Source organism: Rhinolophus hipposideros, assembly GCF_964194185.1.
Source record: "Rhinolophus hipposideros genome assembly, chromosome: 3".
NCBI classification, from domain to species: domain Eukaryota; kingdom Metazoa; phylum Chordata; class Mammalia; order Chiroptera; family Rhinolophidae; genus Rhinolophus; species Rhinolophus hipposideros.
In genome coordinates, this window is record NC_138049.1 from 1,241,337 (window position 1) to 1,267,756 (window position 26,420).

The window sequence follows — 26,420 nt, forward strand, 5'->3', positions numbered from 1 at the left end:
ACGTAGCAAGCAGCCAGCCTTGGCCAGCTGGTGGTGAGGCAGCGGCCCCCACGGGCTGGGGGGCCGCATCTGCCCCATCGCAGAACGAAGGAGTGCCTCCCGGTGGTGCTGACACCATTGGTGGACAGGCCGTGAACCCACTGCACACAGGCGTCTCGTGTGAGGTCTTTCCCTTCCGCCTGACGTGGGCCCGTCTCACTTGCTCTCAGGACCTCTGTCACCTTCAGTGGCCCCGGCTCAGTCCCGGAGGTCCAAGTGCAGCTTGCAGTGCCTGTGGGGCGGCCGGGGCCACTGAACACTGGAGTGCCTGCCGGGGGAGCCAGCCACTCGCCTCCTGCCACGGCAGCACCGAAGAACAGGACAGTCCTGTGGGAACCAGGAGCAGTTTCTTGCAACACAGCTGTGGTCCCAAACACAGCGGCTCTCACTGAAGTGGAACTGGCCTTTGCAAAACTGGCCAGCGGCCTTGCCAGCAGAGCCAGCACCCACACTGCCTCGCTGAGTACGGGGAGCCTGGCACACCCCGAATTCTGAACCTGCCTTCCTTTCGCAATTGTTCTCACCAGCTTTCCCTCAGAGCCAGCGTTACACCTGTCCGCTTCAGACACAGGAACGCCTGACCCCACGTCCTCTTTCCAGGAACTTGGGGAGAAACTGGTGGCCTGGTCTTGACCTAGGCCAGGGGCCAGAGGCCAGACGTGCTGACCACGGGGCCAGTGTCCAGGAGGGTGGGCACATCGTGGGACCGTGTTACCTACCGGGCAGCAAGAGCAGGATCAGCCGGAGCCAGTGCCCGGGGCCCCTATCCCTCTGGTGGTCCAGTAGACCAGCAAGGGTCCCTCTGAGTGGACGAGCCCACCTGAACCACAGCCACACTGGAGGATGGTCGGTATCTTACACGGAGGCGAGACAAAAGGCTGTGTCATCTGGGTCCCATGCCAGGGCTCTCAGGACAGCTGCCCGCAGGACCACCCGTCCCGCCTGCTGCAGGGAGGGTCGCAGGGACCTTTCCCTGAACCTCAGCTCTCGCCATCAGATACCTGAAGGGTTAAGACCAGCAGGTCGTTCAGGACACTTGGAAGGGAGACCAAGGAGGTACTATATCCCTCCCGCTGACAGGGAGGGGCACTGACAGGTGAGGATGGCCCTGGAGACGCAAGTCATGGTGGGTAGAGGTGAGCAACCCTCCACCACAGGTCCTCTGAGCAGGGGCCACCCAGGAGCATCAGGTCACCTGGAAGCGTGTCCTAAAGGCGAGACCTCGGCCTCCCTCTGACCCAGTAAGTCAGGACCCCGTGGCTCGGCCACAGCAGTTGTCACGCCACCCTGCAGACTGAACCGCGAGAGGCGCAGCTCTGAAGAAACAGCTGGGCCCTGTACATCCCGCCATCTTCTTAGTGTCCTTCCACTATGCATGGCAGCGTCACCGCGATCACGCCAGTCTCCAGCAGGCGGCAGAGGGGACCCTGGCGAGCATGGTCTCTGGCATTCACTCCTGGACGTCTCCTGTTTTGCCATTTATTGTTCCATTCCTGTGCATGCCCAGAGAAACCAAACAAAATCCACTTGTTTCCGCTCAGACCTGTGTGGGGCCTGGGGGTAAGACCTGCGGGCACCCCCTGTGTTCAGGCTTCCTGGGTTTTTGTTTCCATCCAGCGGGTCTGACTCTGAACAGTCGGGATTCCTGGTCAGCAGAGCATCAGAGAAAAGCAGCTTCTCAATGTACCAACTGCTGAGCTGAGCACCTGATTTTCCCACATCTGAGAATTTCCTCCTCGAAAATGGTGAAGGAAGGAATTACGTAAATCAAAATTTTTCATTTGAAAATGAGAGATAATTTCTGGATTTACTTTCCATTCATATCCACTTTAATGTCATTGTTTTATACACGTCCATTTCCTACGTGAGTGTCTAATTTGACATGCTTCATGGCAGGAGCAAATCATTCTTGCAAAAAGGTCAGCCAGCATGTTGTGGTTTCATAAATCTTCCCAACATTTGACTATTGTAGTTGCACATAAAAAATGGTGCTGGGAAAAATGTACCATTTGTTTAAATACGTAAGAAGGAAAATCCCTACACTTGTTTTTACATCTCTGCACATCTTGGGTACAGCACACCCCGTGTTCTTTAAAAGGGGTTCCATAAATCAGGACCATTTGCTTCTAAAAGACTTCTTAATTTATTTTATAGTTTTATTAAATAGTAGGAAATATGAACGAAAAGCCATTTGTGGAACAGGTGTGGAAAAAGATGTTTTTGAAGTAATGAAAAATTCAATTAGAAATTAGCCACCACAGTAAATGCACAATGAAGTAATAAAAATGAAATGGTTAGTCATCTGAAAGCACTTTTTCTTCCTGAAAGGAAAAGTAATAATAAAAGTAATAAGCTTTTTTCCTAAAAGGAAAAATAACAACACTAAAACACTGTTCATCAAGCAGTTGAATAATTCAAAAACAAGTCCAAATTCAAACCGGCCCCACAAGGGTCTGGGGACAGGTGTGCACCAGGCAGAATGGGTCAGCCTGAGTCGCGAGTCACTCACAGGTCTGCAGGCTAATTCTCACACAGGCAGTGACGTCGTGTTTGGCATAATAGCCACAACCTGTGGCCTTTTCTTTGAATATTTGACTTAATTTTTCTAAATTGCAGTATTAATCCAAAGCCTTCAGAAACTCCCACAACCTGGAACTTTCATTGGAAATTTTGCACATGCCGTGCTGGCTACATTGAATTACCATTTTATCTCATCATGGATAAGATGCATTTCTTCAACATTTCAAAAATTGCCATAATGCTCTGTGTTAGAGGGTAATACATTTTATATTTTTCTCTAAAAAAATCACTTCTTTAGTGCTATCTATACAGCAGGCCACTTATCAATGGGGCCAACATTCCATGAACCTCAGTGGATGCCTGAAATTGCAGGTTGTACTGAACCCTATATATAAAATGTTTTCCCTATACATACAAACCTATGATAGTCTAATTTATAAATTAGGAACAATAAGAGATCAACACCAATACAATAAAATAGAACAATTGTAACAATATACGGTAATAAAAGTTATGCGAATGTGTCCTCTCTCTCGCTGTCAAAATATCTGGAATCTTCCATTTAATATTTTCGGACTGTGGTTGACCACGCATAACTGAAAGAGCAGAAAGCAAAACCGTGGACAGGGGTCGGCAGCATTAAAGTTTAGCAGCCAAAGTCAGTACCTCACTGGTCTCCATGTCCATATGAAAAGTGGGCTCCATTTTCATGCATTTTCTATCTCTTCACATTTCCTTGGCAAGATATATTGAACTATCTTCTTTTCAGTAAGATAATTTTTAAGCCTAAAGAAAAAGGCACTTTGAGGGGAGAATAAAAAAGTTCCTCTGATCTGTAACCTTTCCAATTCAAGCGAACAATTTTGAATTTGCATTTCAATAATTTTCATCAAGAAATACTTCAGAGACATTAGAAACCAACCACAGCTGTGCTGTTGATTTCAGTATTTGGCAATTCGACTCTTCTGGGTGTTTTCATCAAGTTCCTCACTTTGTAAGGCACTAGGGAGACTCACTAGGAGAAAAGTGAAAAACAAAACAGCTTCTCTGTATCAAGCTAAAATTTTTCGGAAATCGTTTAGGATATTCATCAATACATGGAGTTCCACCGTTCCGGGTGGAGGCTAAGACTTTAGTCATCGGAGGGAAATGCAAGGATCATGGTCAAATTCCCATAAATAACATGCAGAGCTGTCATTCAATCCGACCCAAGACCCTCTGTCATTCATAACGGGGCCTTCTGAGAACCCACATTTAGACTGAATTCATACGAGCAGAGTGAACCCGGAACATGACCGTGAACTTCCTCATTCCTGTCGCAGGATTGCAGAGCCTTCAATAACTAACGTCAAAGCATAGCTCATATTGATCTTATGAAAGTTGCCAGGAGATAAACAGAGATTCCTGCACTGTGAGCAAGGCCTCCTGACAGTTTGGCATGGCTGCCAAGTGAGGAAGGCTGCCATCCCTTCCCCAACACCTCCCTACACCTGACCTGGTCGGGGGTGAATGTCTGCAGCCCCCCGCCTGTGGGGCATCTCCCCTCCTGTCTTCTGGAACTCGGAGGAAGTCTGCAGCTCCTTCAAACATACCCCTCAAACTGAGGTACATGTGACCATTCTTTGGCTATTGTAACACCGAGAATTCTTGCACGTAGGTTCAGTTTACAGTGTGTCAAGCCGCTTTGTACTCAGGCCAGGATAAGCTCTTGGCCAGGTTGGGGGCTGAGATGAGGGAGATGAGATTAGAAAGCCTGAGGCTACTTCCAAATAATAGAGAAGAGGCAGCTGCAAAATCCTCCCTTGGCAAAAAGTCCTTTGTGTTGAAGCTGTGCTCCCACCCCAGCGATGTCACTCTTCAAGTCTTTAAAAAAAGATGAAAAAGAAAATCTCTCCAGAAAAAAACAGCTATCAGCTGTGTGCAGAGGGAGGCAGGCCTAGAGAACAGAGGGCTGCTCGGTGGCCTCGGCAGGTCCAGTACCTCCTGAAAGTCGCTGCTGCAAGAGAAGAGCCTGAGCAGAAAGGCATCTGCAGATGCAGGGGTTTGAGCCAACAGGGCAGGGGAAGTATGCAAATCTCCTAGCCGCTCGCGGGCAGGGCGGCCCAGTGCACCGGGACTGAACGGAGCTCAGAGCAGCCCGGGTCCTAAATACCTGCTGGTAGCGATTGCCATGGACATGCCCCTCTCTCTGGCAGTCTTGTTCACCGCCCTGTTCACCGAGGACTTGGGGGCAAACAACAGAGGGGCAAACCAAGGAGCAGGGTACTCTTAGGAACAAAGGGTGGGAACGAGCCCATCTGCTCCATTCCTGGTCCCGGCTAACCTGTCTCTCTCTCAGGACCCATGTCCCCAAGGAGGCCTCTGGGGATTGTCCTGAACAGAGCGAGCCGCCCCCTCAGTGTGCCCCTGGCATCGGGGCTGGGTGTACCTGTGTGGCTCTCCCAGGCCACCAGCACCTTGCCTGGTAGACACTCTATGAGCATTGCCTGTGAGTAAATTAATCAACAGTAAACGGTGAGTATTCTTGGGATGGAGGTAATGTGTGAAAGTCCCTACGCGTACCAGGTGAACAGGACGCGGACACTGTCGCTTGGTAAAGCAGAGGGCTGGGGCTTTCTTAGGGCTCTCACATGTGTCAGCCATTCAAACACCAGCAAGCAGGTGTCCATAGGGGCCAAAGTGGGCTCTCATCCTGAAGCTTCCTGCCTCACTCTGAGTCACGAGTCACATGGCTGACCGTCACCAGTGGTGAAAACCTGTGCTGCTCGTTCCTCAATTCCCGACCACAGCCGTCAAGGAAGGGGTGATCGTGATGAGAGCTCATTAAAGCAGATGGTAATTTTCAGACTCAGGACGGGGAATAGCTTGGAGCTTCTCGTCCTTGAAGCAGCTTCTGGGGGCCACGCAGCCCTGGACCTCAGGGCCAGGCCTCACACACATTCTACCTCATCCCATCTCTGATGAGGGTGTTGAGGCCCGTGGTCATACGTCATGGGGTCTAGGGGGGCTGTGGGCTGTCAGACAAAGCTGTAGATCGACATCCGAGCTCTGTCACGAGCACAGGGGCCTTGGGTACAGCTCCTACCTGTGAAGCAGAAGGTAACACCACCCCAGCCCAGGCTGCTGTGACACTCAACATGTCTGTCCCCAGGACGCAGCCAACAGCACCCACGCCACACCCACTGTCTCCACCCCAGGACATCTCTGCTGGCACCCCTCACCACTGGTCTTCCCACGTCCTCATTCACGTCTTTTCCGATCCTCCCCTAGAGCCCCCAGTGCCTCCATTCCTTAACTGCCTCCAGCCAGCTCCCAAGCACCTGTCCCCTTCCCTGCTTCAAACCCCCCAGGGAAGGGGGTCCAACCCATGAACATGCTTTGGGAGAAGTCAGTCTGTGTGTTTCCTCTCCTGACAGTATTTGCACTTTTAACTTCTTAAACCTGTGAAATGTTGCACGACCACCTCATCAGTGCACGGCACCAGGAATCCCCACACACAGGTTGAGGCCCTGGGCTCCAGAGCAAGGGGCCGAGTCCCTACACCTTCCCCTTCGCAAGCACAGGTGTCGCTCTGCATGCCAGCCACCGTGCCCACTGTGTGACCGCGGACTCGTGTCCGACCCTCAGGCTGCCCTAAGAGCCAGGCTGACCTCCGAGCTCTGGGCTCTCGTCCTTCCACTCAGGACTGTATTGGAACCACCTGTCACTGTCACCGACAACAGCCACTCTCACTTTCCTCACTGCTTAGTTTTCCGCTGTGTGAACAGAGCAAACCACCCTCAACTCTAATAAAAGCAGATCCCCAGGCCCAGCCGTGGGCCCCAGGTGCCTGTATCACTTGCAGGTCTGCTGAGTGATAAGCAGCATCTTTACAAGTTTCCTGGTGGTTACTGCTGAGGACAGATGTCTTGCCGTCACAACAAGAAACACGAGGGATGGTTAAGGACAGGCTGAGACCGGCACAAACACTACCTTTCTTCCTACTGATGAAGAGGAATTGGGGTGCGTCACACTCATGCCATAAAAATGCATAAATCCTCCCCTTTGGAACGTCTTTCTGGGAGCCCTGAGGAGGTGGAGGTGGGGCAGGGGCTCCCCCTCCAACCACACGTGGGTGTTCTTTCTGCTGTGTCTGCGCGGCTGATGTACACGCATGTGCACCATCTGAGTGACAGCCGCTGCGTATGGCTAAGCTCGAAATCTCTTTTCCTGATTTCCAAGTGGTTACAGCATGTACCTATATGGTGAATTTGGTGCAAATTCCAGGACAAAAGGTAACTACTGAATGCTGATGTTTCCCCAGTTTTGATAAGCGGGATGGGAACCATTCCCTTCCTGACAGATAGTGGGTGACGCCCCCTCATAAGTGCCAGCTAAGGGGGGGGACACCCCTGGACACTGAGGCCCTGGCAGTCTGCAGATGGAACCTCTGGACAGCTGTGACATGTCATTCACCATAGAGTCGTGCAAAGGGACATCCCATTGTCCCACTTCTCTGCAGTTTCTGTGAGGTTGTGTCTACCTCTGGGAAAACTTAAATTACATGATGCCCAAGTTTATCATAAACTTCACACGTGTGTGTCTGTGTGTGTGTGTGGTCCTCCCAAAACTTTCCCTTCAACTTCAAAGTTTTCTCAAACTCCCCACGACTCGACAAAGTTTCACACATGTCCTAACCCAGGCACCTGCTCTCCCAGGCCCAAGGTTTTGCAAAATCAATACGTGACTATGACTGGGGACTAACAAAATTTTTCCATAACTGTGGGAGCTATGAATAGACCAACAGGTGTGAGGCGACCTTGGCCAAACCAGCAGGCAGCTCACAGCCACCAGACACTGCCACGGCAGCGAACGAGCCCACTCACGGCGAGAGGGGCTGAGCGTCGGCCAGTTTACCCCGCGCTGCACATTTAATCTGAAATCCGTCGCCCCCCCCCAGAGGCTCCCCACATGGTAAACACTGGACCTTCACAAAAGGACACAAGGACCAAAAGCTCCAGATGGGTGTGAACAGAATGGGGCGTTTCTAGCCAGTAAAGTGTTACTAATACCTGGTTAGAAACAAGAGTGCGCGCAAACAGTGGTTTGAGCCCAAAAGCAAAGTATTACTTGGAGAATCTAAGAATTGCAGCAGATTTTGCACATGGTTTTCTCAGAAAGTTCTCTGGGATCCTACGGCATGCTTCCAAAGGGCTCAGTGGAACCACAGACACAGCTACCACCCCACTTGTTCCTTTGTAAAGTAAGTCCAGACTCCAAAGGCTGCGATGTGGGTGAAGTGAGTGCCTAAAGGCGTCTTTCAGAGAGGGACACACGCGGACCCAACTTCATGTGTTCTGCTCTTTTTTCATTTACTCCATGCGTTTGTAAAAGAATTATTAGGTGCAGTGTTAGCTCACTAAAAATATTTCTTCAGCCATTTTTAGATCTTGATGAAAAAATAGTTTTTAAAAATAAATATATTTTAATTCCACATCACGTGCACCCCATGGTTTTTCAGTGGGGACCAGTCACTGGCAATATAAGATTTCGTGTTACTGTTAATTACACACGTCACCGTTCTGAGGCAGTTACGAGTCTGTCCCATGGTTCCTGCTATAAATGTCTGAGTCATGCCAGAATTTCTGATTATAAAATGCCTTCCTTTAAATAGAAAATAAGTCTAAAAGAAAACTCGAAATGCCAATGTTTCAATATTGTACATGACAAATCAGGAAGGTGTTTTGTACTTTCTTATTGTTATACAATGACGTTTTGCCTATTTTCGTAAGTCTAATGTAGAAACTGACATGCAGACCATGACATTTCTTCATAGATGATCTGACAGTTCTCCCAAAACAATTAATCAAAACTCAGGCCACAGACCATTTTCAAATACAAATGATCTGAATCATTTCTAATGTTTTTGGTAAAATCTTAATGGAACACAGACTATTTTATAGATTGTTCTCCTGCCAGTATTATTACCTCTGTACGTCATGCCCTCTTCTGAGTAATAACACAAATAAACCATCTGGAGATGGAGCTATAAAGAATGATCCAGTTTTTCTGCAAACACATACATACAAAACCAGAATTTGTTGCTTTTCTTGCCAAAGAAAACATTGGGTCTTTTCCACCATTGACTAAAGTCCTGGTAGTTATTTCTGAATATCAGGAATCATGAGTCCTGTGACCCGTCATGGTTCAGACCCGACCTTCTGTTAGTAAGCTGTCTTTAAAATAAAGTTTCATCATATTTTAGGGTTTGTCCAGTGACACAAACCCCTTCCCCTCACTCCTCAAAAGGCCACCAAAGCTGAGTTTCTTTTGAATCATGAGCAAACATAGGTAGGATGATCAGAAGATCAGCCCAGTGATGTCAGTGGAAGGCGCCCCCCATAAGTTACATCAGACCTACCAGGGCAGCGGGGTGTCTTGTGGGCCACGGCAGTGCCGCTGATGGGCCTCCCGTTGGGCGTGACACACCAGCAGTATCCCGTGTAGCTGTGACACTGGACCTGGAGAGGCGACAGGACAGTGGTCAGTACTCAAAGTGCCTCAGTGGTGGTAAGGCCACTGTCCTTCTCTTAGGAGGCCCACTGCATCGCAACACTCGGCTGAGAGAGTGTGATGACCTGGACTCAGCATTTGACAGAAAAACGCAACCAAGGGCATTTACCGACAGCTGGCGTGTGCTGCCACCTGAACTATTATCTACTCCTTACCATTTCTGAGATGGCACCCAAGCCCTCATCGGACACACGAGGCCCCAAGGTTCCAGCTGTTCTGGGTCTCTCAGGTGGCCCAGGGCAGAGTCAAGGAGAAGACACTGGTCAGCCCATTAGCGGACAGTCTTTCCATCGCACGCCTGGGTCCCTTGGCGTCTGTCCGACTAGGCAGTGACACTGCCTGCAGTGCTAACCTGTCTCCATTGCTCTCTCTCTCTCTCTCCTTAGTCTTCCAAACATGAAACAATGGATTTGAAAATGTGTGGGGCTCCCGTTAGTATCAGAGAGCCCACAGCAGAGGCCGTGTTGTTTTTCTACCCAAAGCTACACAGTTAGCATTCAGGAATTCCTCTCCCTTAACCAGGAGGAACAGTATGTGCGACAATAATGTTGGCATGCCCGAGAGAGGGGACTGGGTTACTGACCAAGGCATCAGAGCAAAGCGAGAAGCTTCAGGGGCCACGGCCTCCATGTCTGGAGTCTCGCGAGCTCATGGCTGACACTAACTTTCTGATTCTAGTGTGAGCTCCACCGGAACTAAAATTACACTGAAAGCAGGTTCTCATCAGGTCAGCATGCTGGACAGCCTCACTGAGGACGCTGCCCCGTTCCCCCCACGTGGTAATGAAGGTGACCGTGGGGCAATGACACGAATACCTGCCCAAGGAAGGAATTCACACACGCCTGCTCATGAAGGTGAGGCTGGGAAGGGTGGGGGGCTCACACTCTGCTGTGTGAAGGGTGGTTTCCCGCTGCGACCCTGGCCGTCTCCTTCCTCTAGGTCTGTTCCCCACCGGTGGCCCTCCCCATGGCCCAGGTGCTGTTTGTAACCTGACTGTAGGTGCCATCATCGTTGCATTCCGGAATGAACACCTGCTGGAGCTCCTTCCGGGCCTGCTCCTGGGTGTACTTCCTCTCGGCCACACACCTGGACACGTCTGCAGGAAAACATAGAGCAGAGACGGCTGTCATGACACAGGAAGATGGAAGACGCGAACGCGTGAGTCACGGAGGAGCGTGTAGACGGCCGAGGCTGGAGGGTCCCCTGGGCAAGCAAGCCCGAGCAGAATGGCAGGCCTCGAGCTAACGCACACTGCGTGTCACACAGTGACAGGCTCGTGTGGTCAGGGAGCGGGGTCACCTGTGCACTGAGGCCCAGGAAAGGTTTCTGGTTTAGCCTGGTGCAACGTGGGCAATGAAGACACAGCAGCTGCAGTGCAGGCCCAGGCCGACTCTTTGGGCACAAGGACGGGCGTCTAAGTACACGGGGTCCAGTCCGCACACCATGACGGACGGGGTCTCAAACCACAGTTAGAATCAGACCAAACACACTGGCCCAGATGGAGGGAGCGCTAGGGCGCCTCGGAGGGCAGGTGACATCCTGGCCCTCAGCTGGGGGCCCAGGGGATCTGCCCAGTCTGCAGACCACCACTGTGAGGAAACAAGCCATGGTGGCCTCTTCTCTCGGCAGCTATGTTTCCTAGGACCTCAGAGTGACACTAAGCTCCCAACTTTAAGTGTGACGATGCATTAGATAAAAAGGGTCCAATCTACTTAGCACTCCTCTCATCCATCCCAACTTTTCACACACTTGTGTTAAAATTACGACAACATAATTTGACGTAAAGCACGGTGGTCCTTCTGCTTCTTAGGAAGATACCCATCAGAACTCAAGAAAGTAGTGGAAAAGTCTAACAACTTGAAGCGTAACAGGTCCCGCTCTGGACACCACGGCCGTCCATGGGCAACGTGTGTGTGTAAGTGACGGCCCTGAGCTGCCTAGCCGGAAGCTTCTCCCCTTCGGCCGTGTAGTCTGCACTGCGCCCACACTGCCTGGGAACCAGAAAGGGCGCTGGGTGTGACTCCCCGTGAAAGGGATGAAAGTGCAACTACCACGGCCAGGTCCCCTCTCTGCCTGACCCCAGTCAGGGAAGCTGGCTCTAAGGAGTGCCCATGCCCAGCTGACAAGAGGCTGTGCGGTCCCCACCCCGGGCCTCAGGCCCTGGGACACAACCGCAAGGACAACTCCCACTGCATTCAGCCTTGTATAATGCAGCTCATTTGAATGTTAAACCTTGCAAGGAATGGCTTTCCCAACTTTTCTTAAGCGTTTCCAGATTTAAATAACAAGTTATCCAGATCTTCACAGCCCTCTGGATGTGGCCACCGCCCAGCGTCTTTAGTTGGTGATTTAGTTTCTGATTGCCTGGTAGTAAAAGCTGCTGGCTACACAGTACCATCTGGGCAGCAGCCCCCAGGCTCCGGGTCGCTGGCGACAGCTCCGGGCGTCAGTGTGCTGACACAGCCCCTGCTAGTGGAGGCCCTGAGCCTGGGCTGCGGGGTGCCGTGGGCAGGCTGCCCGCCGTGGGCAGGCTGCCCGCCGCACAGACCCTCACGGGCTCAGAGCCTGCCATCCGCACGGACGCTTGGCCTGTCAACCCACTCAGCAACGTGGTTTTAATGCAGTCTGTGTTTAGCTGACGAGGAATCACTGTTTGCTGGACCTCTGTCCCGTGTTTGGAAGACAACCTGTGGTTTGACTGTCTAAAGAGAAAGTATGATATGCAGGGTCTCTGCACGGGAGCAGACAGAGGTACAAATTACATCTAATGCTTGAGCTCTCGTGGAACATGCCAGAAAGCGCACATTTTCCAAACCCCGCATGGGCCCTGTTCCCGGCTTGGATGCCTTCTTTTAAAGACGTCACATCTGCCCTTGGCCAGACGGTTCTGGAACCTGCACCCTCATGTTTGATAGAGTAGGAATCCTAGGTCTGTGCCTGCATGTTGCTAACCATTTAATCGGAGGAAACTGTGGGCCTGTGTCCACTGTCCCTTGGAAAAATGTCTGTCACCACCTGAGGTGGCTTGCCTCAAGCCACCTGCTTATTGGTCCCCATTCCAGGTCCTCTGAGTGAGGTGCATGGGCTTTACCACTGAGAAGAGTCTGAACAGCAGCCCCCAAACCAGGTGTGCTGAAACTCACAAAAGCTTGAGGGGTTTCCTCCAAAACTGATGCCACCACCCTGTACTATTTTTGTTTTGTTATTTACTTTGTTGTGGTAAGAACCGGAACCTGAGATCCACCCTCTCAGATAACACACTGTAGTGAGTGAGTGTCACGTCACAGATTTCCCCCCGGCCTGCCCTCAGCTCATCTGCTATCGTCCCCAGTGTCCTGAATGTCACTTCACACCATTGCCGACTAATGTCTACATACTGTCCGCGAAATTCAATGCCCCCCTGACAGAAATCACAGCACGAAGCACACCTTCGAAGTTATATTAGTCCCAACTTCCGTTTACATCACCTCTGAAAGAACACAACGAAAAGGCTCACACTCTCCCTCGAGGCTTAGGTACAGGTCCGAACCCGTCCCCTGGCTGTAGTTTAACTATTTGTGTATTCATGCTTAGATTAAAAATTAAGCAGGTCCTGAACTGTTCAGTGCCTTGTTGAAGTTTCACTCTGGACAATTTACTTTTAACTGTTTGAAAATTAAATCCTCAGAACACAAGCACCATAATTTTTTTATTATGACGCAACTACACAAAACGTAAAATTCATCGTTTTAACCATTTTAAAGTGTATGATTCAGTGACATTTAGCTCGCCCACAACGTTGTGTAACCACCTCCTCCATCAGATTCCAGAACATTTTCTCCACCCCAAAAGGAAACCCAGGCCACTGAGGAGCCACTCCCACGCCTCCCCCAACTGCCCAGCTGCTCTCGGTCTCTATGGCTTTGCCTGTTCTGGACATTTCATAGAACTGGACTCATAGAAGACGTGGCCTTTTGTGACTGGATTCTTTCAGCTGGCATGTTTCGAGGTCATCCATGTTATAGCGTGGGCCAGCAAGCACCCCATCCCTTCTTATGGCAGAATGACGTGCCGTTCATTTGTTCACCTGCAGACGGGCACCTGGGTGTCCCCACCTTTCGGCCACTGTGCATAATGCTGCTGTGGACACCCACAGACAATTTTGTGTGAATAGGTTTCAAGTCTTTTGGATCTGGACCTAGGACAGCAATTTCTGCACCTATGATGATTCTGTGTTTACCTTCCAGACAAACCACTAAACTATTTTCCACAGCAGCTGAACCATTTTACAACCCTGTCAAACGGGACAAAGGTTTTCTTCTACATCCTCACCGCTATTTGTGTCCTGTCTTTTTCACTTTTTATTGTTAATAGCCATGAAGTGGTATCACATAACTTTTTGGCTCACAGTGATTTGTCAACTCTATGCTCAATGTTTACCTCGTAGGAAAATCCCTCAGAAGTGAAAATTATAATATTAATATCTTCATGCAATGAAACACTATTTTAGTCTCTTCTAAGCAAAGATAACCACTGTACTAGACCAAAGGAAAACAATCTGATGCACTTTTGCTCACCTATCTTTAGAGAGCTTTGTTTTTATCCAAAACAGCAAGAGCTTCGGAAGGACTCACTGTGCTCAGCAAGCTTCCCTCACAACAGGTTTTCCACGGGAAAAATTGTGATGCGTTGTGGGTTAGTAACAATGAGCTTAGTAAGCAACTTGTTTACCTGGTTAGTAATCTCCTCTCTCAGTTGAGCAGTAAAATAGATTCCTTTCCCAGTGTGATCACAAAACTTGTTCAGACATCAAGATGCATCAGTCACAAAAGCTATCAGAATGCAATGCTCGCTATAAACTAGAAATAAACAATGATCTTTACAATGGCTGTTTCTAACGACGTTTTTCATTTAATCAGGAAGCAAATAATTTCCTTCTTTGCTAAAATCACTCCAAACAGGATTAAGCAACACTTGGAAGAGAACTTTGCAGAAGAATTTGGAAAGCAGCCGTTAGATGGGACTGAGAGCTTGACCAGAATGAGGTCAGGAAACGATGTTCGCATGTGACCCTGGACTCAACTGTCTCAGCTCTCCTTGTGGGGTCACCTGTCCGTCACTGCAGCGACGAGGTAACGGGAAACGTGAGCCAGCGTTCCTTGAGCCCCTGAGTTTGTCTCTCGCGGTGTGGAGCTCACACCAGAGATGGAACATGACAAGTTCCTTGTATGCAGGCAGGAACCCCGGGGAACACGGAATGGCTGCAGCGTCCCATCATGTTAACACACAACAAAAGTTCCGCTACATAGTTTTCCGGTCAGCAGACCCACTGACTCTGGGTCTAGGCTGGCACTGAGTGGGTATTAAGTGGGCACAGTGCTGTAAGCCCCAGGGTCAGCTCAGCTGTCACGGCTGGGCCCTCGTGGCCCAGTTTGGGGCCTGGCACAGGCAAGCCCGGCGTTAGAAGGTGGGAGCTGGACCAGCGAGGGCAGCCAGATGAAGGGAGCATGCTCTGCTCGGTAGTGGTCACAGAAAGATAGCCCCAGGCGGGCATGCCTTTCGTTTCGATTGGCACCTAATGATGACAGACGCTGTGTTTCAAAAGACGTGATACTTTTGCCACATATCATTTTGAAGGTCAGACTCAGAAAAATTAAGAATTCTGTGTTGCAATGTTCTTTGGCATAAATAAAATATCCTTTCTCTTCTTAATACAGACAGATGAGACGTGCTGTGATAAATGGGCAGAACGCCCCACAAGCCCCTCCCCCACCAACGTGAAGGCGCTCAGTGAAGTTTGTAACATTTCAGTGGAGGGAAAAGGAACTTAGTTTTCATTTTCAGTAAGTATTGTAGCTGTAAATACTTGAGGACAGAAACAAACTATAATAGGAACACCCTGAATACTAATGGGGGTTGCCAAGTCCTGAAGGAAAAAATGAAAATAAACTGCAAACTATAGCAAGAATACATTATTCAGACGGTTTTTTTATGGCATTCCTACAGGAAACAACTGATCCTATGAGCTCTCTGATAATTGATAAGCACAACAATCAAAGCATCAACGTAGGTCATTATACAAGAGGTCAGCAAACCTTTTCTGGGAAGTCTGGCTATAACCTCCGGGGGGGGGGCCGAGCCGATCTAAGTCTGTACTGCAATGAACCCAGACTCCGGGGATTGCTAAAGCCAGCAGAAAACTGTTCACTAATATTCTTAAAAACTCTGTATGTTTCTGATCGTTGCTGGACCACGGGAGCGACGATGCCACCTCGTGTTATGATGCCTTCAATCTACAAAGAGGGACATTCCCAACATCAGACCTGCTAGCACACCATGAAGGAGCCAAGGGACACTGGTTTGGGTAAGATTCCTGCAAGAGATGGGCTCAGAGCGAGCACCACCATGCTTGACGGTTATCCAGATAGCAGGCCTGCAGAAGAAAGAACTCGAATAGATACAGCCTGGGCCAGGGACAAAGACCCGGCCTAGAGGCCCGGGGAGGAAAGAGAGTCACACACACACACACACAGGCACACACACACACAGGCACACACACACATGCACACACACACGTACACACAGGCACACACACACACAGGCACACACAGGCAGGCACACACACACAGGCACACACACACACAGGTACACACAGGCACACACACACAGGTACACACAGGCACACACGCAGGCACACACACAGGCACACACAGGCACACACACACACAGGTACATACAGGCACACACACGCAGGCACACACACAGGCACACACACACAGGTACACACAGGCACACACACACAGGCACACACATGCAGGTACACACACAGGCACACAGGCACACACACACACAGGCACACGCACACAGGCACACACACACAGGCACACACACAGGCACACACACACAGGTACACACAGGCACACACAGGCACACACAGGCACACACACGCACACACACGTACACACAGGCACACACACACACAGGCACACACACACAGGCACACACACAGGTACACACACGCACAGCCCACATAGACTTCTTTCATGCAAATACCTGTTTCACTAAAGAAAACAACACAGGCTAACAACTGATTTATAGGAACTAAGTGCCCTTTTGGGCTTCCGCCAGCCCCCAGACGCAGCTACAGGCTACAGCCGTCCCCACAGAGGGCATCATCCGACGCTTAAGGAGAGTGGCAGGTGATGAAGAGTCTGACATAAAGGCTTGTTAGGCACATATTTTCTGATCAGAAAAATCACAAAACAGAAGGCATTCTCAGTGCTCTCTGGTCCAACTGTCTACTTTAAAGGAGACACGACAGGGCCGAATGTGGCCTCCAGGCGGTCAGAGGCCCAGCAGGCGTCTTCTCACAAGGCTCTGTGACCCTACCTTGGTAGCACCAGAAAACCCGGCAGCTGGCAAGATGCGGGCACAGGTCCTCACCTGCTGCTCCTGGTCCCCTGGGCCCCAGCTGGCGTGCTTCTGCTCCAAGCACCACATGGAGAGCCACGGCGGGTGAGGGCTCCTGCCAGGCTGGGCGGGAAGGTGACGCCACCTGTCTTCAGTGACGAGTGCGAAGAGGCCTGAGCAGGTCACAGGGCAGTCACTACACTTAGGTTTTATAAAAATTAATTTATAAAAATTAAGTAAAAGCTACATAGAGGACACACGGTGGCAGCACTGTGGAGAATGGCCGTGATGGGCTCCTTGGGCCTTAAAGAAAGGACACCTGACAACCCCATCCGTTTCAGGCATGACAAGCCCTGCCGACCGTCAGTGGGTTACCGCCTTCCACTGCATATCTAAAACGTGCGTACACAGCAGCGTAAGCTGTCTTTTTCCGCAGGACTTGACAGAAGGCACACTGAGCCCAGCGTCCCGAGATGCTGATCCATAGGCCACCCTTGGAGCACATGTCCCCAAGAGGAAGGCGCTGCTGCTGACGGCTGACATGGCCCTGTCCCCAGGTAGGGACAATCAGGGCTGTCCTGAGACCCTCATGCCCTTGCTGTCCCTCGCCTCAGGGGATCCCCTGATAGAAGGTTTGACACCACCACCAAGACTGAAGCAGCCGCCAGTCTCTACAGAGCTGCAGAGATGGTTCCGGGCAGTGGCCGTGGTGTGAGGGCTCAGCACACAGTCCCACGGTCACGAGGCCACCGGCTTCCTCAGGGAACATCAAGGTCAAAGCTTGTCTGAGCAGGTCGGACCAGTGGGAAGGCCCTGGGTCAAGGCAGACACTGAGATTCTGTGCAATGGCGGCCACTTGGCCAGACCGACTCTGCCTGTCCCCCTGGGGTCCTCGCAGGGAGAGAGCAGTGCTCTGCAAATGCGTCACGATACTGGCATTTGTCACAGTGACCCCACGCCGTGGGGTGCCATCTGCCTCCATCACGACCCTGCTGGCTCCTGCGGTCCTGTCCTACATGCCAGCTTGCTGGTCACAGAGTCGACCACTGCCATGGTGGCCAAGACAGCGACCAGGAGCCATCGGCAGCCGACCAGGAAAGCGTTCTGGAACTACATTCCTTTCCTTACACATTGGCCCACGTTAGGCTCTCGGTCTCGGAAAACTCCTAGGACGCTGCCTGGTCAGATATCTGTTACGGTTTCAGTTCCGGAAATCTCAACATCGTTCCAGCATCTCCTGGTACTTGACTCTCCTCCTCCTTCTCCTTCTTTTTCAGCTATTTTAATTTAATGCCAGAAATTTTGTTGAAAATAAAGACATCCCCAATGGTCTCAGATTAAAAGAAAACAGTAATGTGTTTGCTGAGTTCTAAAAACACAAATTGCACACATTTCTCAAAAACTATGAGAAACCTCTTCCATGTGAAGCCCTCAGTCCACTCGGGATCAATGGCAATCGTCACATAAAATGCATAAAACGTTTCAATCCAACTTAGTTAAACAGGGACGGAAATATTTAAATTGTCGTTTCCACACCAGTGCTTCCGAAGGACAGGCATACGGGACTGTCCCCCACCAGACATGTGACCAGCCCTCAAAACATGCAGCTCAGCACTCGCCAAGTCGATCCCATGAAACACCGCCACGTCCCGCACAGGGATCGGGCAGAGGAACGTCGGCGGTTACTCGTATGACCTGAGGGACATCAGGGCACGCCGTCTCCTCTTTCACATTCAGAGCAGAAAGCTCTCACCTGGGTGTGCTGTGAATGTCAGTGTTCGTGCCCTCAGAACAGAGCAGGTGGCAGCGGGGAACCTGTCTCCAGGTCCCGTCCGCAGCAGGGCTCCCATTGCCTCCCAGTCACTGTGAATCGGATGGGCCACACTGGCTCAGGCAGGCCAGGGGGTGTTAAGTGCTGGGCCCGGGGGCTGGGCTGGTAAGTGACCGGCAGCGTGCTCCAGCCTGGGTGAGGGACAGTCCCCTGTGATGAGGTCCTATTTCTTCCATGAGCCCCAATCAAAGGGAAAAGCTGCTTCTGGAGGGTAAGGTTGATGAGAGCCTGGAACCCCTTTCCAGGGCCACCCCCAAGACGAGGGCTAAAAGCAGGACCTCAGAGTCCCAGCGCTTCACCCAAACCTGGCACGTCCCAGGTGCATATGGCCCTCTTATTTGAAAACCTACCGCCTGGCCAACAATCTCTCGTTAAAGGGGCTTTAACATCTGCTGCCCATGGCAGCTGAAGCACCAAACGAACATGACTTTGAAGTCTGTGGGTACCTGTGCATTCTTTCATTTTAGTCCTTTTGATTTAAATTAAACTTGCTTTTACGAGGTAAGTTGTATTTTTCCCTACTTCTCCCTTACCGCATTTTTTTGTGTTACAAATTTATGGTATGAAATTTGCTTAATGAAGTAAGTGTGAGAATACCCACCAAGGGAATTATCCAGAAAAATTAGGCTGGATCCAAACATACATAAGGTAACAAAGGTATTACCTACAGAGACATCTGTGTATAACACAAATTCACGGCCTGTCCAGCAGCAGCCCAGTCTTGACCCTGCAGGTGGGCATGGCAGAGGGCCGAGGTGGAAGGCCATGGGGACAGGCCACCTCCACCAGCCGTGGGACACGGACGCTCTGGCCTTGGATTTCCAGCCAGAGACCTGGACTGCAGTCGAGGTCCCACTAACGCTCACAGACGCCAAACGCAGACACTCAATGTGGCGCCCTATTAGGCACTGCGGCAGGACACTGGATTGGGGTTATCCAACGGAACGTGGTCGGGAAAGGAACAGGAAACTCACCACTTCCTCAGCTCTTGTTCTCACAGACTCCGCTTGCATAGGCGATGGCTTCCGGAAGCTTTTCTAAAGAGATCACCTGATATTTGAATGTACTCTTAAATCGCTCCCTGTGTGTCAGCACAGGTGAGTGAGGTGTGTAACCACAGCCGAGGCCTGAAGCTCCGTGCCAAGCGTCCTGCAATCGATGTGTTTGGTGTCACGAAGCAGACGCAGTCCCTTCCAGCCGTGTGCTTGCTGGCCGCCACCTTCCTGACCCTGTGGCCATGCTGCGCCCATGGTAAGGCTGCAAATCGTCCCCATCCCGGACCACCGACCAAGCATGCTGTCCTTCCTGGCAGAGGTGGAGACCTCCGAGAGCGGAGCTGTCTAGGGCCGAAAGGCCAAGTGTGGACAGAGACACTGTTCCCGCTGGACGTGTGTCCCGGCGAGAAAACCGCTTCTTCCGTGAGGCTGGGCTTTCCCAGGGCCCCGGCTGACTTGGTCTTCGTTGAAGTCACAGCAAGCACATTGCAGTGTCTGGGCAGGTCAAGAGGTTTTGGGGGCCCTGTTTTCGTGGCCCCTGTGATGGGGGTACCAACGGGAACTGGATGAGCCCCATTACTGAGCCCGGAGACCCCTCTGCCACCTCACTTCGGCAGTGTGGGCTGTTCTGTCACTGCAGGACCCCGAAATCCACTGAAGGACGGTCGGAGGAGAGCTGGGTGTGCCGGCACGGAGGTTCCGCTGGAAAGGCTAACACGGCCATCTCAGCACACAGGGGAGGCAGTTCCCAGTTGCGTGGCTCTGTCCTGAGGCACCTCTGAGCCAGAACTGGGTCAGATGCAGAGAGACTAACACCTACCCGCCCTCACTCAGGTGACTCTTCAAGGAGCCGTTCAGTGAGAAAAAAACGTTAAGTATTAAGTTCATTAATCCTAAGGAACATATCAGAATCACTGGAAAAGCCTGATTGAAGCTAATTAATCACATAATTTTAGAATCACATAGAATGACGCTGCCTCAGGATTACCAGTTGTCCCCCTGAACAAACTAAGATTGTGTGTGTGTGTGTGTGTGTGTGTGTGTGTGTGTCTCCATTAAATGAATCTGAGAATTTTCACTTACATTTTCTCCAAGGAAATTAAAAATAGCATACAGTTTACTAAAACCCAAATGACTACTGAGAAAACAGCTACAAGGACAAAATAATAGTATCGAACGATAGGACTCCAGGTGGTTGAGACTTGGGCCGGTATTTTCTGCTGTTTTCCAAGAATGGGAATGGATGGTTAGGGAGACAAAGGAATTTTTCATGCATAAAAACCTTCTTTAAAGCTGTGTCGTGCTTTCCGCCCTCACCACAGACAGAGCTCAAGCGAACGTCCTTTAGCTGACACAGCACACGGCTTGCTGCCGCTAAATTCAGAGTTTCACTATGTTGTAGCCACTACATATAGTTTAAAGAAATAATTTCAAATGCAGCTAATTTGAATGATCATCATCTTTACTTTTATGAAAATTTTCTATGGAAAGACATTCCTATCTGTGTTTTAACATTTTAAAACTATTTCCCTACTAAAATTTAATTTGTGAACCACATTGGTTTTGTTCAACAAAAGTTATAGCTCTTTACTTTTAATGCATCTTCCAAATTAACACTGTTTCCAGTTTGGGCCAGAGGTAGGCGAAAGCTCCTCCCACAGGTTCACATCCTGGGTGACCACGTACGCTTGGTGGCCCTATCATCACAGACCAGCTGTTCCCAACAGGCTAGAGTCCCAAGGTCAGGGTCGGGGTGCTGCTGAAATGCATGTCTTCAGCCCCAATCTCTGAGGCTGATTTTCAGGTCTGGGGGTGGCCCCAAAGACTAGCCCCTCCAAGTCGCCCCAAGCTGCTGTCATGTGGCCAGTCCCAGGGCCACACCTTGCCTGGCTTGGCCCTGCCTGGTCCCTGAGGCTCACGTCAGTAGGGCAAGCCTCATGTTTTTGGACTCAGGGTGACAGTCCCACTGCAGTACATTCCTTCAAGTATGAAGGAACTCTGCTGGCTGCGTTGTTTCCCTGGCAAATCCACCAGCATAGTGAAACGGAATTACATTTTCATTGGGCAGAAGCTGATTCCTTCACTCTGCCAGTCCCATTTGGAGCAGGCCAGGCCTTGGGCACACCGAGGCTGACCCAAGGTACGCTCCTCACCTGAGGGCCTGGAAACCCTGGTCAAAGGCCCAGTGGAGGTATGCAGGGGCCATGTGAGCTGAGCTGGGCACACAGGCCCGACACAGGGCCACCTCCACCCATCCACCCTCTTTCTGCCCCAGCTACCTATGGCTTTCCTTCCGACTGCCAGGGCAGAACAAATTACAGATCTAATGTTCCAGCTCCCACAGTCTGCTCGCCCGCTGTCCTAGCCCCTCCAGTAACGTCCTCACGTGTGCCAGCCTTGTGCTGGGACCCTCATGACGCATGTGGTGTGGGGGGGAGTGGGAGGGGTAACCCCACCAGTGGCATCGGACCACAGGGCAGGCGTGGCCTGAGTCCCACAAGCCCTTCTCCACCACACCCTCATACAGAGCAACATGCCAGGCTCTCTGCCTGCAGAACCACTGTCGCTTCAGCTCAGGCCCTGGCCCTCAAGTACTCTGATGATGAACAAACCACAGCAGCAGAAAATATCCTCAGAATGTGTAACCGCCGGTTACAGGCAGAGCTACAGGCATAAGCAAAGGAGAAAGAGGACGTCAGGTCCTGTCCAGTGCCCGTGGAGCTACAGCAAACACACGTGGGGACAGGGCTTGTCCCACTTCAAGAGCTCAGCCCTGGTCAAGATCTCAGCGCTGAGATGAGAGCATTCCCTAGGGGGTCTACAGGAAGCAACACCCGGGCCGAAGGGACAGGGCGAAATGCTATCTTTGTCATGTCAGGGTGTGACTCAAATCTGTCACCTAGGACACGGCATTAGGACAGGACAAAAGAGCAAATCACCCCAACATGGACAAGCTTAGGGATGGGACAGGAGGTCACTGTGGCCAGCAGACCTGTGCTCTGCTTCCCCAGAGCAAACCACAGACCATCACCGCAGAGCACTGCGTGCTCTTATCTCCTAGAGCAGGGTTTCCGGGCGGGAATTCCCGCCCGTTCTCGGAAATTGTTTTCGCTTTTCTGTTCCTGAATCCTGAGAAAAGTTGGTTGGAAAATCGGGAAAATCAGTTCCTTGAATCCAGGTGGTTGGCAATATCAGCCGTCACTTTGTGGAAACGATTCATCGCGAAGAACAAAAAATAGTTTATATCTCGGTATTCGAGAATGGGAAAGCGAAAAATTCCTGAGAACGGCGGGAATTCCCGCCCAGAAACCCTATCCTAGAGAATAAGAAAGAAGTTAAATCTCTTTCTGAACAGAACTGTTTACGTTTGGAACATCAACCTGTTTTTCTGAGTCAAACCTCTCATCAGTGTTGGAAGCATTTCACTGCTTTGCTCTAAGCAAGCTACTTAACTTGAAGTCTGATTCTCAAAGCAGGAAAATCAGAAATTACACATGTAAAATTAGCACACACAAAAAAAATCACTGGCAATGGTCCAGGTGAATTGTACATGTCCCATTTGCTAAATGGTGAAATAAGAAAGAGCTGAAAAAACCAACAAACTTTGGTGACAACTTTAGAAGACACTGGAAACATTCTGTGAAACTCTCGGATAAATGTGAGTCATGACGTCATAAAACATTTTAAGAAAAGAGAGCACTAATGGAGTGAGAAATGCCTCAGCTCGAGACAGTCCCAGAAATCACTCTCCTGCCTTACGTGCTCTGAAAAAACTTCATAGACAGAAAAGTTCTTACATATACAACTTTAGCAAAGGTGGAGGTTAAACCCACGCCGGCCCGTTGTAGTGGCCAACCTACCTCCCGGCCTTCGGGCGACGACACATAGCTTACCTTTGCAGTTTCCACGATGAGCGATTTCTAACTGAGGGTCCTTGCACTTGGCGCGCTGGAACTCACAGCGGGACAGGAAGGTCCTTCCATCAGACGCACAGAGAGGTTTCTGCGGGGAGCCCCCGCAATCCAGGCTGCAGTCTTTGTCCTTATCTTGATCGACTCTCAAAAACTGCAGAGAGAAAAAAGAAGCCAGACAAATTTAAAGAAATGCCCTGCAGAGCAGCAGAAAACAGATGGCCATCTAGGACCACGTCACATCAGAGAAGGGAAGGAGCTGCCAGACGCAGCACCCAAACCTCTGAATTTCTGTGTCCTCATTTGCTGCCAAACGTCTGGATGACGGTAATTCTCTAGGTGAGAATCTCTGAATGCCGAACGTGTGTGAAACCTCACATCTGCGGGGGCGTGGGCTCTGCTTCATCTTCAATAGTCTGAGCAGCCATGTTGTCCTCTGAGGGTGTAACCCATCTGTGAGCTTGCTCCCACCGTGTCTGGACCCCGCTGGGATCTCAGGAGTGTCAGCCTGGATTGGAGGAGGCTCCTCTCTAAGTGGCCCCAAACCTCCGGTCCCATCCACATGCCCTTCTTGGAACTGGATTATCACTTTCCAAATAAATGCCCACGCCCTGAAGGAAACTTATTTCTACGAAATGCCTGCTAACTCTCCACACTTGGCACACGTCACCCACAGCATGGAGTGGACCTGGCGTCAGGGGCCCGCCCTCCCCGGGGACTGAGCCCGTGGAGACCACACCAGTGGCCTTTCACACATAGCAGTGCCCAGGGTTCCTATTCTTGGCTCCTCTGATATCCTTGACACATCGCTTGGGGACAGCAGTGTCTCCCAGTGACACCTGCGACCTGGCCGCCCGCTCCCACGCCTGCCCTCCTAGGACAATGCCTGGCGTTCCCTGCCCACGCCGGACCCCCAGCCCCACCCTTGTGCTCCAACTGCAGCCCTGCCTAGTCCTCCTGATGCCAGGTGGGCCAGCACACAAGAGGGCGGATCTCAGAAAGCTCGTAGGAAGGCTTCATGTGACAGGACATATGGAACCATTGTAAGGCTGTGGTCACTGGAATGTCACCTGCCCTACAGACATACTGTCTCTGACTTCTGGGGCATTAGCAATGCATTAACGGAAAGAAAGAGAGGGGGAAAGGAGACCATCAGAGCTGTGTTCTCACTATTGCTCTCAGAGCGTTTGGGCCCGATGGGTCCCTGTGGATTTGAACAGGTCTACCTAGTGTCATTTGCCCCAGAAACATTAAGAGATGGAGACATCTCTGCTCAAAGGACCCAGCCCGTCCTTCAGTCTGAGCTGGAGAACCAGGAATAGGCTCAGCAAAGGTCCAGGGACCCTCCTCCACGGGTCCCTCGTAAGTAAGAGGGAAAAAGAAATTCTCAAACTCAGGCTCCTTCATTCCTTAAAAAGATGCCCAAGCTCTCCCCTGATGCCCTGAGGGTCCCAGTGGCACCACTTAGAAATTACCCAAGAGCTGAAGCTGAGAGGAATCCCTGGAGGGAAGAACGACCCTGGAGGGCCGACTGCTGGGGCCATGTCCCTCACACAGGCGGCAGGTCCCCACAGCCCACACCCTGGGGTCTTGGCCAGGAAGGTCAGGGGTGCTCTGTGGCAGGGCAGGTGCACGTGCCATCTCAGAGCATTCACTTGTGAGAGGGAGAAACTGCTCAGCAGTGGTCTTTTTCCCATTTCTGGATGAAGGTGTCAATCAAGCGACTGGTAACCAGCACCTGGAGGTGACGGACTTTCATTCGTTGGGGCCTCCAGGGCACAGGAGAGGTACTTCTCAAATCGGTCAAGTTCCAACGCATGCTCGCACTTCTCACTTGCTGAAACGAGCTGTGCTCAAGTGAAAACAGATCACTGCCTTTTCTGGGTTCTTTGAAACTTTGGGTTTTTTTTTTTTTACTTAAAAATGGGCAGAGCAAGTACATAAGTACGTGGGATTGAACTGTCACTAAGGAGTTTCAACCCCATTTTTCACTTCACCTGAAACTGTATGGCAACTTTCCAGCCGTGGAGGCTTACAGCTCCTGGGGCAATGTCCCCTACGAGTCTCCTCAGTCTTCTTTCCTAGGAGTCCGCCCGCCCTGACAAGCCACTTCTGTCCTACAAGGTTCTCACGACTGCTCATTCCTCTCCTCACAAGCTCCGGAGAGTTCGGATGGACTGTTCTCATAACACACAGCTGGCCCCACAGTGCATCACTGGGGAACTGGGGACAGAGAGACAGAGACAGAGACAGGGACAGAGACAGATGGAGACACAGAGAGAGACAGAGACAGAGACAGATGGAGACAGAGAGAGAGCTAGAGAAAGAGACACAGAGAGAGACAGAGACAGAGACAGATGGAGACAGAGAGAGAGCTAGAGAAAGAGAGACAGAGACAAGGAGAGGGAGAGAAAGAGAGAGATGGAGAGAAATAGAGAGAGACAGGGAGAGAGAGAGACAGAGAGGAAGAGAGAAAGCATAGTGAATAAATCGGAACATGTAACGTGCTCAGGACCCAGCCTCACAGAGGAACCCATCCAATATTCTCTTTTAAATAAAAAAATGGAATAAACCTAAATCCTGCTAATTTTTATGTGGAAGAGATGGTCTATTTCCTGGAACCCTAAGTGAGGATATGCTGACGACTTAGGTGAGACCTCGTAATTATCACTTTCTCTAAATGGGAAGAGAGAAGCTCTGTATCTCCTAGCGCGCGCGCGCACACACACACGCACACACACAAGCCTAGCATGCAGGCATTTGGAATTTGACCATGATTCTTGATAATTTAATGGTGTAGAGCTAACAATGGCACTATTCTTTCTCGGAAATAAGAGAGCGCATGGTCTATGCACATGTCTCCCCCTTCCCATTTTCAATAGCAGCTAAATTCCAAGGGAGACAGTGCATAGAGGAAAACGAGCTTTTAACTGTATTCTTCAACAAACAAAGCCCTTCAAGGAAAACAAAACATTCCTAATCTGAAGGGTTCACTCTCTATTAGAACTTGGTTGAGGGTTTTCAAACTATTAACAGTTAAGATAACAGGCACTTTGCCAAATTTCCGGGGAAACCACCTGGATCCTGAGCAACACGGTGAAAACAGGCAACAGCGACTCGCAGGGGCTCCCGCTCCCGCTGCCAGGAACGGTGCTGTTTGCGCAGGCACGGAGGCCCGGGGAC

At 50.8% G+C, this 26,420-nt stretch overlaps 1 protein-coding gene across 2 annotated transcripts in view; it reads right to left on the reverse strand.

The window, feature by feature from the left end:
- Nucleotides 1-26,420, reverse strand: part of SMOC2 (SPARC related modular calcium binding 2) — a 166,828-nt gene that overhangs the window by 95,838 nt on the left and 44,570 nt on the right. For both annotated transcript variants that reach the window (XM_081041261.1, XM_081041260.1), the window contains exons 2-4: nucleotides 23,220-23,391; nucleotides 10,101-10,207; nucleotides 8,960-9,059 (exon numbers count right to left, since the gene is read on the reverse strand). In XM_081041261.1, the coding sequence (XP_080897387.1) occupies nucleotides 8,960-9,059; nucleotides 10,101-10,207; nucleotides 23,220-23,391 (379 nt within the window). The remainder of the gene's footprint in view (nucleotides 1-8,959; nucleotides 9,060-10,100; nucleotides 10,208-23,219; nucleotides 23,392-26,420) is intronic.